This window comes from Salvia miltiorrhiza, chromosome 6, assembly GCF_028751815.1.
Source record: "Salvia miltiorrhiza cultivar Shanhuang (shh) chromosome 6, IMPLAD_Smil_shh, whole genome shotgun sequence".
NCBI lineage: Eukaryota > Viridiplantae > Streptophyta > Magnoliopsida > Lamiales > Lamiaceae > Salvia > Salvia miltiorrhiza.
The window spans coordinates 17,270,848-17,283,887 of NC_080392.1; the positions used below are offsets into that span (position 1 = coordinate 17,270,848).

Genomic DNA, 13,040 nt, shown 5'->3' on the forward strand with positions numbered 1-13,040 from the left:
GCTTCCTTCATTTCATCGTCCTCCATATGTTCAGCATCCCGATCAGTCAGACCATATTGAATCACCTTCTCTGTGGTATCCCTGGAACCGAAAGTAATTCCTTGTTCTTGCACCAAGGGTTCAAATACATCGACCATGTCCACCGTCTCCATTGCTTGTTTCCTCCTCATGGTCTCATAGATATTGAATTCCACTTGAACTCCGTCGAACTCACATGTCAATATTCCAGTTTTCATATCGATCTTGGTTCCGGCGGTCATCATGAACGGCCTTCCCAATAGTATGGCATTCTCTCCAGTTTCAGGTCCGGTATCTAGAATATAGAAGTCTGCTGGGAAAATCAAATCCCCAACCTTGATCAGCACGTCTTCCACTAATCCTTCAGGGTAAGCGTTGGACCTGTCAGCTAACTGTATGACCACACGGGTGTCCCTCATCTCGCCAATATTCAATCTCTTGTACACAGCCAATGGCATCACATTAATGGAGGCTCCAAGATCCATCATTGCCTTATCCATGTTGGTTCCTCCTATGTTGCATGGAATGGTAAACATCCCTGGATCCTTTCGCTAAGTGGGTAGCTTCCGTTGGATCACTGCCGAAACACTTTCTCCCATCACGTACCGGACTTCTTCCTCCATTTTGACTTTTCTTGAACAAAGGTCTTTCAAGAATTTGGCATATTTGGGGATTTGCCTGATAGCATCGAGTAAAGGTATGCTCAACTCAACCTTTTGAAACATCTTCATCATTTCACTTGCTTCATTCTCTCTAGCTTTCTGTTTCAAGCGTCCCGGGTAGGGTGCTTCGGTTGGATTGCTACCTCCAGCTTGTTCATCAGTTGGACCCTTCCCGTTCTTATTCCAGCCTCCTCGAAGCAATTCAGCTTCTGCTAACAATTCTTCCTCCTTTTCTTCCCCCTCAGGAAACTCGGTTAGCACCACTTGGGCATGCTCTCTGGGGTTGATTCCCATGGCTGGGAGTTTACCAGCGTTCTCCTCCAGTTTGGTCACTGCCTTAGTCAAATGACTAATTTGCTGGTTAGTTTGGTTCATGCCGGCACGAATTTCATTGCGAAACTTCTCGCTCTCCTTAGCCATGCTTTCAATTGCTTCTTCCCAAGGTGCTCTCCGATGTGGAGGTTGGTAAGGAGGTTGTTGCTGATTCTGGTTGTGGTGTTGAGGTGGTCCTAACTGGTACTGTTGTTGATGCTGGTTCCGATTATACTGAGGACGTTGCACTGGTGCGCCCATATTGTTCTGCTGTTGGGGCTGACCATCTTGCTTCCACCGAAAGTTGGGGTGATCCCTCCACCCAGGATTGTAAGTATTTGCATAAGGATCGTACTTCCGTGGATTCCCATCATGTCCTCCAATGGCATTGACATCAACAATATATTCACCAAAATTTGGACAATTTTCAGATTGGTGTCCAGTGGCATCGCAAAGGCCACACTGGCGAATCTTCTTTGGTATGGTCAAGCCCGAAAGAAGTTCCTTGAGTTCGTTCATGCTCTTCTCCATAGTTTTCTCCAGATTAGACATCCCTTCCTTCTCTTCAGCTTTCCTTGGTTTCTCCAGATTCCTTTCATGCCCTTCATCGCGTGATTCTTCTGCCATGGTGCCCAACAGTTGGAAGACTTCCAGCGGGGTTTTGCTCATCAATGATCCATTACAGGCTGCTAGGACTAGACTGTGATCGTTCCTCCGCATGCCCTTTACAAAGCTCTCCACCTGGTCTTTCGGAGAGATTTGGTGATGGGGGCAATTGCTTAACATTCTCTTGAATCTCGTCCAGTATTCGTAGAAGGATTCTAGCCCATCTTGCCTTATGCTGCGGATATCCCATCGCATCCGCTCCACTCGTGCTGCTGGGAAGAATTCTTCCAAGAAGGCTTGTTGCAGTTGTGCCCATGTAGTGACACTGCCCTCGGGTAGGTCATACAGCCATCTTCTTGCATTGTCCACCAGGGTAAAAGGGAAGAGTATCAACTTAACATACTCTTGCTGTTCATCATTTGATTGGTGCATGATTGTCATCTCAAAATCTTGGAGATGAGTATGAGGGTCATCTCCTTGATATCCATTGAACTTCGGTAAGATTTGAAGCAATGAGGGCTTCATGTCATACCGACGAGGTGCGAACGGATTTGCAGGTAAGGTGATTCCGTTCGGCCTCAAGTTGAGGTTAGTTGGGTATGCCAACTGTCTGAGGGTCTGCTCCGGTACGGCATCTGCTTGTTCGGCTTCTGCCATAGCTTCGCGTCTCGCTATTCGTGCTTCTGCGCGCAGTCGTCTTTCTGTACGATCAATATCGGGGTCAAACACCAATGCTCTTACAGCTCTACGAGTTCCACGCATACACCAGTAGCGGAAGATGGAATGAGGAGAGAACAAAATTGCTGCGCGTCACTCCCCGGCAACGACGCCAATTTTGACACACACCCGTCGTGCGGTGCGGACAAAATACCTGTGTATGCCCAGTACAGACAATACACGCTCCTACTTCTCAAAATAAGAACTTAGCCTTAGCGGTAAGTGTAGGGTCGAATCCCACAGGGAGTGAGGAACCACTTTGTTCTCCTACGACAAACTGAGGTGTCACAATTCTCAATCTGTATACTCTGTACAAGAAATAAACAAGATCAACAATAACAAAGGGGTGAGGTTATTCGGTTAGGTCATAACTGTTGTTAACATTCGTTTCGGTCATAGGCACACTGATGATCCGTCTACGATCCATACAAGCCCAAGGCGTGGCCCAAAGACATTGGGGCGTTTCAAGGGGTTATACTTCACATATAGCTAGGATGGTTGATTCATTGTGGTCACTTGGTCCGAAGGTCACACAATCCCCGGTCACAAGGCAGTGCTTCACTTCTCCGTAGATGGTAGTCATACCCGTTACTCACCAAGTATGACCCTCACCAACCTTCTCTCCCGAGGTCCCCAACTCCACGCTTTTAGTGACACATGCCTCCTGGACTCAACTATTTCCGGCTTTGTCAGCCGACCAGTCATAGACATGCTACGGCGCCGAGATTGCTTTCCTTGTTTGATAACCATGGCTTTATGCCTCGTCACAGTTGATGGATAGTCTCTAGAGAAGCCCAAGACTGAGGAAGGGCAGTGTATCCCATCAACCCTTTCCCCACCTTCTGGATCTACAACGCCTTTTGTTGACGCTGCTCAGCTACTCGGTCTTGGGCATACTGATTGTTGTACCTTGGTATACCCTGGCCTTTGCTTAACATGGATAGCGTTTTACCGAACGGAGATCACCCGTTAGGCCCCTACTGCCCATGGTTTCGAACAGATCCTTCCGGAACCACGAGATTCAACCGAAAGAACGAGTGCCTCACGAATGTTTACATGTTAACAACAATTATTTCCACCCCTAAAACCTCACCAAGGGAATTACTCACACATAACACAATTCATAAATGCAAAAGGGATTAAACACATTATAGAACGAAAAGAAATACTGGAATAGATAAATAGTACCTAGGCTTCAAGCCTTCGAACTTGTTCAAAAGTAGAAACACAACGGAAAAGGGAAAAGCACGAAAATGTAAATTGTTTCGGATGCCACACACGGCGAACTTAATTGAATACTAAAGTAAAAAACAAGAGTTTCAAGGTGCCAAGAGCTTCTTCACGCTGCACACCATTAGTCTTTTATACTGTCGGATGGTAGAGGCCTAACCCTAGCTGCGCCGGTTCCAAATCTTCGCCAGGATCTTCTTTCCTTAATTAGCTTGATATTTGATTGATCCTGATTGAAGATGGCGTCCAGCTGCAAGCTTAGTTAACCTTTCCCATTCCTTCGATCCTTCCAGTTTCTTCTTCCACCTTCTACTTGTTTCTTCGAGATCTCCGAGATTGACCTTCCTTTTATGGTTCTGGCTGTCTGCTCCTCATGGTAACGATCAGACGGATTGCTCTCTTTGGTGTGACTTATACCAGGTGGGTTGCTCCAGGTTCCCATGCCCCAAGTTGAATTGGAGAGGTACTTGTTGGCCGAAGCTCCATGCTGGTAAACATGACTTAGCAATCCAGGCTCGGTAATGCCTATTCTGACCGTATTTCTTCCGTTTCCGCTCTACTGACCTTCCTTCCTTCACAACTTCGTTTTTCCCCCTGACAGACATGTACCGACACAAATAAAGAGAAAAATAGGGCCAAATGGCCCAAAAGTCGAAGACGCATCACTCGGCAGCGGCAATAAAGACCTAGGCCGACCACCTCCATGGGCGAGGCGGCGACGGGTGGCTCGGGGTTGGCTGGTGTGCTGCGCCCGACCACCTACCGTCGTCTTGCGCCGAGATTTCGTGCAGATGTGCCACTGTCCCCTGTTACTGTCCCACCGACTCGGGCTTGGAGTCCGGCGATGGAAGGGCGACTGATTGCAGAGGTCACATGCCGGAGGCGGCTATTTTGCCGCTGTGTGCGGCGGAATGTTAATCGGGCCAGCCCTATCGGATTTTGGGTTAATCGGGTGCGGGCTAATCGGGTTGAAGATTTTGTCGGGTTATAAATTTTCAACCCTAACGCTAAACGTTCGGGTTTTGGGCTAGTCGACTTAAATGCGTAAAAATAAAATAATCATTTGTATTTTGTTATTTTAATGATCTAATGTATAATGTATAAAATATGCATAGAAATCAAATATATAAATTATATAGCTAGCATGAAATGTAAAAATATAAGATATTGACAAAAACATCAAGATTACATAACATATAAAATAAGTTGATAACAATAAAATGTTCAACTTTGTTAACGAAAAAACAATAAAATATCCAACAATAGTTTGAATACATAGAATCAAAGCATCTCAAAAATACAGAAAAGTGAAATGATGAGACTTTATAATATTTTGTCATTTTTTATTTTTATATATAAATATTTAATATTAATTATATGGGTTTCGGGCTAGCCCATCGGGTTAGTCGGGCCGACCCTATCGGGTGTCGGGCTACTCGATTACGGGCTAATCGGATTGTAACTTTTATCGGGTTGAAAATATTCAACCCTAACCCTCTCGGATGGCGGGTTAATCGGGCCAGTCCACGGGTTTCGGGCTAGATTGACATCCCTAGCGGTGGCAAGAGCTTCGTACTCCTTCTGCTTCGCATTTTCCGGCGCGGCATTTGCAAACGGATGTCGGAATGTCCGTGAACGGGAAATGGCCGACGAGAAAGCGTGACGTCTGGAGACGTCGCAATCCTCCTCTGGCGTGGCTCCGAGCACGACGATGATGGGGATCGGAGAGCAGCGGCAGCAGCGGCGGCGGCGCCGCTGCTGAAAAGGACAGCAAACCCTAATTGGATCTGGACCTAAGGTGTTTGGGCCCTAGTCTGGGGCCTGGGGCTGCGGTTTAAAAGGGCTGGGCTTGCATTTTTAAAATAAATGGCCCAATTGGGCTGTAACTATTAAACTGCGATTTTATATATAAAAATAAAAGAAAAAGTCTAAAAAAAAACCCTTGAAAGCACAAGAAAAGCAAACTAAGGGCCGAGCCTCATTAAAACTTTTTTACGGAAAATCCAAAGGGAAAAACCGTAAAAAGAAAAAAGAGTACTCGTCTACAAGACGAAAAAAGAACGAAGGGAAGAGCGGAAGAGAAAGTTTCTGGAACTCCGGCCTAACCATCGTCCCTAAACAATCCCGGCTCTAACCCCACGAGAACCAAAACCCAAACAGCTCGGAAGGCAAAAAGGCCGGTGAGACGCCGTCGCCAATGCCAACCTCAAACGAGCCCAAATCAAAAGAAGGGAAGGTACACGGCCAGTTATACGCCGTCGCCGTAAGCACCCCCACAACCTACAGCCCAACCAAACCCCACGAAGAAAGCAGAAAGGGTAGCTACCCGGCCGGTTATACGTCGTCGCCGTAAGCACCCCACTGCCGCGAACCCAAGCCAAAAGAAGTTAGCTCCACCCAACTAAACTCCACGGAGGATTAATAAACCAGAGGTAAAAAGTCCAATTGGGCTGTAACTATTTTATATAAAAAAATTATTAATTTAGAATTAATTATTTTATCCCAATTTCAGAATTAATTTATTATTATTTTTAAAATAATGATAATAAATGTGAGTTTATATTAATTTAGTTGGAGAACAAAATATTAATTTGATTAATGATTTTATTCGTAGAGATTTTGTGCTATTATATGATAAGCATGCTATTTGTTTTTATGCTTATTATTTTACTATAGTAGTAAGAGACCGCTTTCATTCTTGGGTAGGCGACGCCCAATATATGTAGTCCGCTTTGCTATGTATGAGTAGGCGGCGCCCAATATGTGTGGTCCACATTTTATATGCCTGGGTAGGCGGCACCCAATAATTATTTTGCTATTTAATATTGGATATTAAATATGAGCAATTAATATCACATGTTAAATCCCCATTAAATATAAGTCTTTGTGTAAGCACAAAACACGTCGTTCATCATTTGAGTACCTAACCTTTTCGTTCAAGAGTATTTACACCCAATTGTTTGCTCTAATCGACAAGGCTAAGGCTCATTCATAGGTTGGCACCGTGTGATGGGGTTGACTTGCTCGATCATTTGTGGCGTGAAACTCGACTAAAGTGATTTAAGGACGCAGATTAATTAGATTAATCAACCAAGAATTGCAAAATTGTTGTTGCAATTGGCTTAAAGGCCTACTAAATGATATTATTGCAGTCATCAGCCCAAGCAGAGGCTGCATAATATTAACTTAGATATCGGACTACTAAGATTTATATATCTTGGACAACCTAATCTCTGTGATTCCCGACAAGCAATCTGCAGACCATGATAGTACTCCCTCCGTCCACAATTTTGGGACGGAGGGAGTATTTTAGTTCATCATTCATCATGGTTAATCTTTTTCTTTTTCTTTTTCTGTGCGACCATGATAGTACTCCCTCCGTCCACAATTTAATGCCCTACTTGCCTTTAAAAATCTGTCCACAATTTAATGCTCTATTATACTTTTTGTACTATTTTACTCTTCTTCTTTTTCTATATTTGCTACCATTTGTCACTAATGGACCCACCTTAAAACACATTTATTATTTTTATATTCTATATTTTCACACTTTATAACTAGTGGACCCACTCACAACACTTTTATTACTTTAGCCAACTACCCTTATATTTCATCCACATCATCTTTTTCAACTTTATTAGTCTTCGTGCCGACATCAAAGTGAGACATTAAATCGTGGACCGAAGGGAGTAGTATTTTAATGCCACCTTGCTTCGTGAGAAAAGGTGAGAAAAAGTGAGAAAGTGAAAGTCAATATGTAGAGAGAGAACCGAGCTGAGGAAAAAGATGCCTCATAATTAAGTGGTTCTGTGGAAGGGGACGAAAATCTAGAGAGAGAAAGAGAGAGGGGGGGAGAAATGGCGGATGCAGCAGTGGAATTTCTGCTGGATAACCTGAAGCAGCTGCTGATCCACCACGCGCAACTGATCAAAGACGCCAAGGGGCAGGTGGAGCAGCTGGAGGATAACGTGGGCTTCTTCAAATCGTTCCTGAAGAAGGTGTCGAGCAAGAAGCTGCGCAAGGACGAGACGCTCAAGGCGCTGGTGCGCGACATCCGCGGCGTCATCTACGACGCCGACGACATCATCGACGCCTTCGTCACCCAGGCCGCCGAGAAGAAGACCATGAACTACTTCTCCAGAATGCTCAACGCCTCCGGGGGCTTAGGCCTCATCAGCATCGCCGAGCAGGTCAACGCCATCTGCACCAGGATCAGTGACATCTACGGCGGCAAGGATAAGTTTGACCTCGTCAATCTCGCCGCCGGCGATGGCCCAGATGAAGAAGCTCTGCAGGTCTCTGCTTACGCCTTTTCTTTTTATTTTTTTTAATTACATGCGCACACTAAATAACTTAAAATCATGATCCACTGCAAGATTTTATTTATACCAATTATTGAAATGCGCTTTGTCGATCGTCTCTTTATAAGGGGCAGAGCCAGAAAATTTGAGATCTTGAATTTGAAATCGTTCATTTGGGAAATCGACTATTCTGTCTGTGTTTCTTGTCAATTTTGCTTTTAATTTGATATGATTAAATAAATAACACATCATTATTTGACTACCTAACAGTCATATCCTTAGAGAAAGACTTTAGGGTTGACCTCCTCTGCGGGTTGGCCTCACGACCCGATGAAATTAAAGCTCTCGTGTGTGTATATATATATATATATATAAAGTTAATTGTTTGTATATACTATATGAAATATATATTTATTTTTAATTAAAATCATCTTTTGTCGATTAATACATAAATTTTGATTTTTTTTAAATGCGGTTCGAATTAAAATTTAGGAGACACTTAATTCTACGTGGAGATCAGAGTTTTATTACATGACATTTTTTATATGAGTTGGCAATGACGAAGAATGAAAGGAGAAAAGGTTCAGCGTCCACATAATAATATTCTGACGTTCATGTATGATTAAATATTGCTGGAATTTTAATTTGTATCAAATTTCAAAAAGTTCAAAATTTATGTATGAATTTATCAAAAATTAGTGTTAGTTAAAAATCAAAATTTTTACATTGTGTATTTATAAGAAATTAATTTCATATATAGAGAAAGAGTAGTTCAAATGAGTCCCTATAAATTATATTTTTATTCTACATCCAATAACTTTTAACAATTTTATTAGAATTAGTGTAATGATAAAGTCTTTTTTGTAATTACTGATTCTTCTCTTCCAATGGATCATCGCATTACTGTAATGGAAAGTAGATTTTGAAGAATTTAAAATTGGTCTTTGGTTTTATATTTGATTCTAGAATACATCATGCTTAAATCTCGTTAATTATCTAATCTTGATTTATTTTAAAAGCTAAGAGGTGATATTGAAGGTATAATAAGGAAGAGGTGATACTAAGAGGGTGTTTGGCTGAGCTTATAAGCTCTTTCAATGTGTTTGACAAAATAAATTACTAAAGAATTTATAAGCTGTAAAATAAGTTGTAAGAGCTTATGTCCCCAAGGGGACACCAAGCGGTGCGACCTCCTGTATGTGAACAGTAAGATCCCGAGTTCAAACCCCACTGCTCCCCCTCCCCAACTCTTCCAAGTCAAAAAAAAAAAGTTGTAAGAGCTTATAAGCTCCCAAAAAAATCGAACTTATTTTCTCATTATCTTATAAGCAACACTCATTTTATAAAAATAATTCCACTATGATTTTTTTTATTTTTATAATATATCATTCTAATTTTATTTTATTTTTTTCGTTTTTCTTTCTCCAATAAATATTTTCTCTCACTAACTAAAAGTTATCTCTCTGGCTTATAAGTTCAATTATTCAAATATTTTGACAACTTATAAGCTCTTAAAAAACTACGTCTCATAAGTTCTTGAAAAATCTTATAAACTCTTTAAAATAAAAAATCTTATAAACTCTTTAAAATAAGTTTAGCCACACACCTTCTAAAGTCTTTTTGGTTTTTATCCATGAAACAGCCTACGCCTTCAAGGAAAGACAACGTGGTAGGTCTGAAAGACGAGGCTGACAAAATAGTAGGATATCTGAATGAAACGACTCCTCATCTTGATGTCATCTCTATCATTGGTATGCCTGGCCTTGGCAAGACCACATTGACAGGAAAGATTTTTCACGATTCCGACATCAAATATGAATTCCCCACTCGTATATGGGTTTATGTCTCTCAAGAGTTCACTGTGAAGGAGGTGTTTCTTTCCATTTTGAGGCAGATGCTGACCAAGCTCAACGAGGACGAGTACAGCCGGAAGACCGCGCAGCAGCTCGCTGAAGAGATATCTGGACTTCTCGAAGGAGGCAAGTTCTTGCTGGTAATGGATGACGTGTGGGAGCCTACCGATTGGGACAAGCTCAAAGTCTGCTTGCCTAAGCATAACCCCACGGGTAAAGTCATGATCACTAGTCGTCAAGTAGGCGTGGGCAGGTACGCTAACCGCTTCAGGGACCCGCATAACTTGCGTTCCTTGAATCTTGATGAGAGTTGTGAGCTTCTCCAATGGGAGGTGTTCAGTAAGCCTGAGTTCCCTTCTGATCTGGATGCTGTTGGGAGGGAAATCGCTGGCAACTGTGACGGCCTGCCACTGGCTATCGTGGTGATCGGAGGCGTTCTTGCCACCAAGGTCTCGAGATCCGCTAGCGCATGGGAGAAAGTTTCTAGCAGCGTGACTACGTTTCTTCAACTGGACCCGCTCAACCGCATGGACAGGATCATATCCATGAGCTATGAGAAACTGCCTTATCACTTGAAAGAATGCTTTCTTTATCTGGGGATGTTTCCCGAAGACTTTGAAATCCCGGCATGGAAATTGATCCGTATGTGGATCGCAGAAGGATTGATTCAACCTAAGGATGGACTCAGCATGGAGGAGATTGCTGAGTATAATCTGGATGATCTCATCAACAGGAATCTGGTCAGGGTTGAGAAACTCAAGGCTGATGGAAGAGTGAAGTCTTGCCGGATTCATGACATGCTACGCGATTTCTGCAGAGTTGAAGGTGGGAAAGACAGGGAGAATTTCCTCCAGGAAATCAAGCAGTCCAGTGACGGAGGGCTTCAGCCTTCCGTCACTGAGGCGGAAAAGCATCGTCGTCTTTGTATTCATTCCAATGTTGTCAACTTTCTCAATAGAAATCCTAAAGGGCCTTATGTCCGCTCATTCGTTACATTCTCTGAGGATATAGAGGTGCCAACAGAGAATATCTCCTCCATTTCTGCAGCTTTCAAGCTGCTGAGAGTTTTAGAAGCCAAGCCCCTCAAATTCTCTAAAATACCTAGTGATTTCTATCACTTGGTTCATTTGAGGTACCTCGCACTATCCTTGAAGATGGACTCCAATTCAAAGGCCTCATCTCTCCCCAAAGCCTTCAACAAGCTTTGGAACATACAGACTCTTATAGTCGACACAACATCCCGTGCTCTTGACATCAAAGCAGATGTCACGAGCATGACTCAGCTGAGGCATATGAAGACGAACGCGTGCACCACTCTGGCCAAGCCGGGTAAGGATAGCAAAGAAGGCGAGAAGCTTCAAACGCTGGGTACGTTGTCACCGGAGAGCTGCACAGAGGCAATCTTTGACAGGGCTCGGAATCTGAAGAAACTTGGGATCCGCGGGAAGCTATCCTCGTTTCTGGATGGGAAGAGCGGATCGTTTGATAGTCTGAGGAAACTGAGCAATCTTGAGAAGCTGAAGCTGCTGAACGATGTGTTCCCGAAGGCGGCCTTGGATGGGAAGCTGGATGGGCTTCCGCCGGCCTATAAGTTCCCCGTGAAGCTGAGGAGCCTCACCCTGCTCAACACTTTTCTTGACTGGGAGCACATGACTGTTTTGGGGTCGCTGGAGAAGCTGAAGGTGCTGAAGCTGAAAGACAACGCGTTTGTGGGGTCGAGATGGAAGGTGGACGACAGGGGGTTCGACTCACTTGAGGTGTTGCACATTGGGCGCACGACTCTGTCGATTTGGGTGGCGTCTGCCCTCCATTTCCCAAGTCTTAAACGACTTGAGCTGCACAACTGTGAGAAGCTCAAACAAATTCCAATTGCATTGGCTGATATTCCGAAGTTGGAGTACTTGGATTTGCAGCGTTGTAAGGAAGCAGCCGCCTCTGCTAGGAGTCTTGCCGCCAAAAAGGGTGCTGCCACCTTCACGCTCTCCATTTTCCCTGCAGATGATGTCAAAAAATAAGGCCTCAAACTATGTGGACGGGTAAGTAGTCTTGTTGCTCATTGCTGTTGGATTCTTTATATCCATTTGTTTTTTCTGAATTATTGTGCTATATACATTGTGTTAATTGTAGTTTATAACCCGACTTGCAAAAAAAAAAAAAAAATAAGGGAATAGAATTAGTGTAGCTACATTTAGTTTCTTTAAGGCACCTATATTTGTTTGAGGGCTGATGAGCTCTGTGCGCAGGCACTTCATGCAAAGCTGCGGAAGAGAACAGACTTGGATATTACTCCTAAAGAAACCAATGCGCATTGTGTTGTGTTTGCTTATTTGAGTAAAATAATTTGTTCCATTTCAAACTGTTATTTTGTAATTGAATTATCGTTTCTTTGCGTTTCGATCCTGTGTTTGTTTCATTGTTTGTTGGGCAATTTGACTGATAAAAATTGTGGATGTCGTGTATGATGTTCTATAATAATCAATCATGCTGTCACCAAGTTTTTAGTGGCAACTGGCAAAACACATTTATCTTTTATTTTGACAAGATTTTTTATTTTAAATTTTTCGGAATTTAATTAGTGGTTGAGCACAATTCTGTTCAATTTTGTAAACTAAGATAGTAGTATATGATATGCAATCAAATTAAATCTTAATTTATATGATAAGAATTACATGTACCACAAGTACACCCCTATAAAATAAGCTCGTTTGTTATGTGATATGAGATAATGTGTGATATTTTTTAATTGATACATTTATTAATTTATTAGATATCAATATTATTTGATAAGACATTTAAAAAAGTATTAGTGGAAATTGGCAAAACATATTGAAACAATAGGGCCGAATGACCTTATTGGAGATACAAACTCAAATTTTGTCCACAAAATGAAAAACTACAATATTTAGCCATCATTTATGCACTATACCTAATCTACCCTTTTAACCCATCGATCCAGCCCAGCTTTCTTTTTTACCCATCGGACCTAGACCCAATCGCAGCGGCATCGACGGCCGCTCGCCCAAGCAATTGCTCTGGCGCTCCTCGATTTGCTCCGCCGCAACTTCGCGGACGCGGACGGAGGGCTCTCGCATCGAGCGGCCGTGGCTGCTGGCGCGGCGGAGAAAGAAAGCGGCGCCGCGGAGGTCGAGGATGTGGGAGCGATTGCTGGGGCTCTGGTCGCCAAGCAAAGGCATAGTGTCGACGACGGCTTCCACCGTGGGCGACGACGGACTCTCGTTGTTCGACGACATCGATTCGATCGGGGGAATTTCGAGTTTCTGATTTTTTCTAATTTTTGGTGTGTCAGTGATGATTGTTGTTGTTGTTGTTTCTGTATGTGC

General features: G+C 43.0%; 1 protein-coding gene across 1 annotated transcript; it reads left to right on the forward strand.

Annotated features, from left to right (window-relative positions):
- The first annotated feature begins 7,249 nt into the window (after positions 1–7,249).
- Positions 7,250–12,216, forward strand: LOC130990257 (probable disease resistance RPP8-like protein 2). Its single transcript, XM_057914491.1, has 3 exons — positions 7,250–7,840; positions 9,489–11,735; positions 11,943–12,216. The coding sequence occupies exons 1-2, from the start codon at positions 7,403–7,405 to the stop codon at positions 11,712–11,714; spliced, it is 2,664 nt and encodes an 887-aa protein (XP_057770474.1). The 5' UTR covers positions 7,250–7,402; the 3' UTR covers positions 11,715–11,735; positions 11,943–12,216.
- Positions 12,217–13,040: the final 824 nt, after the last annotated feature.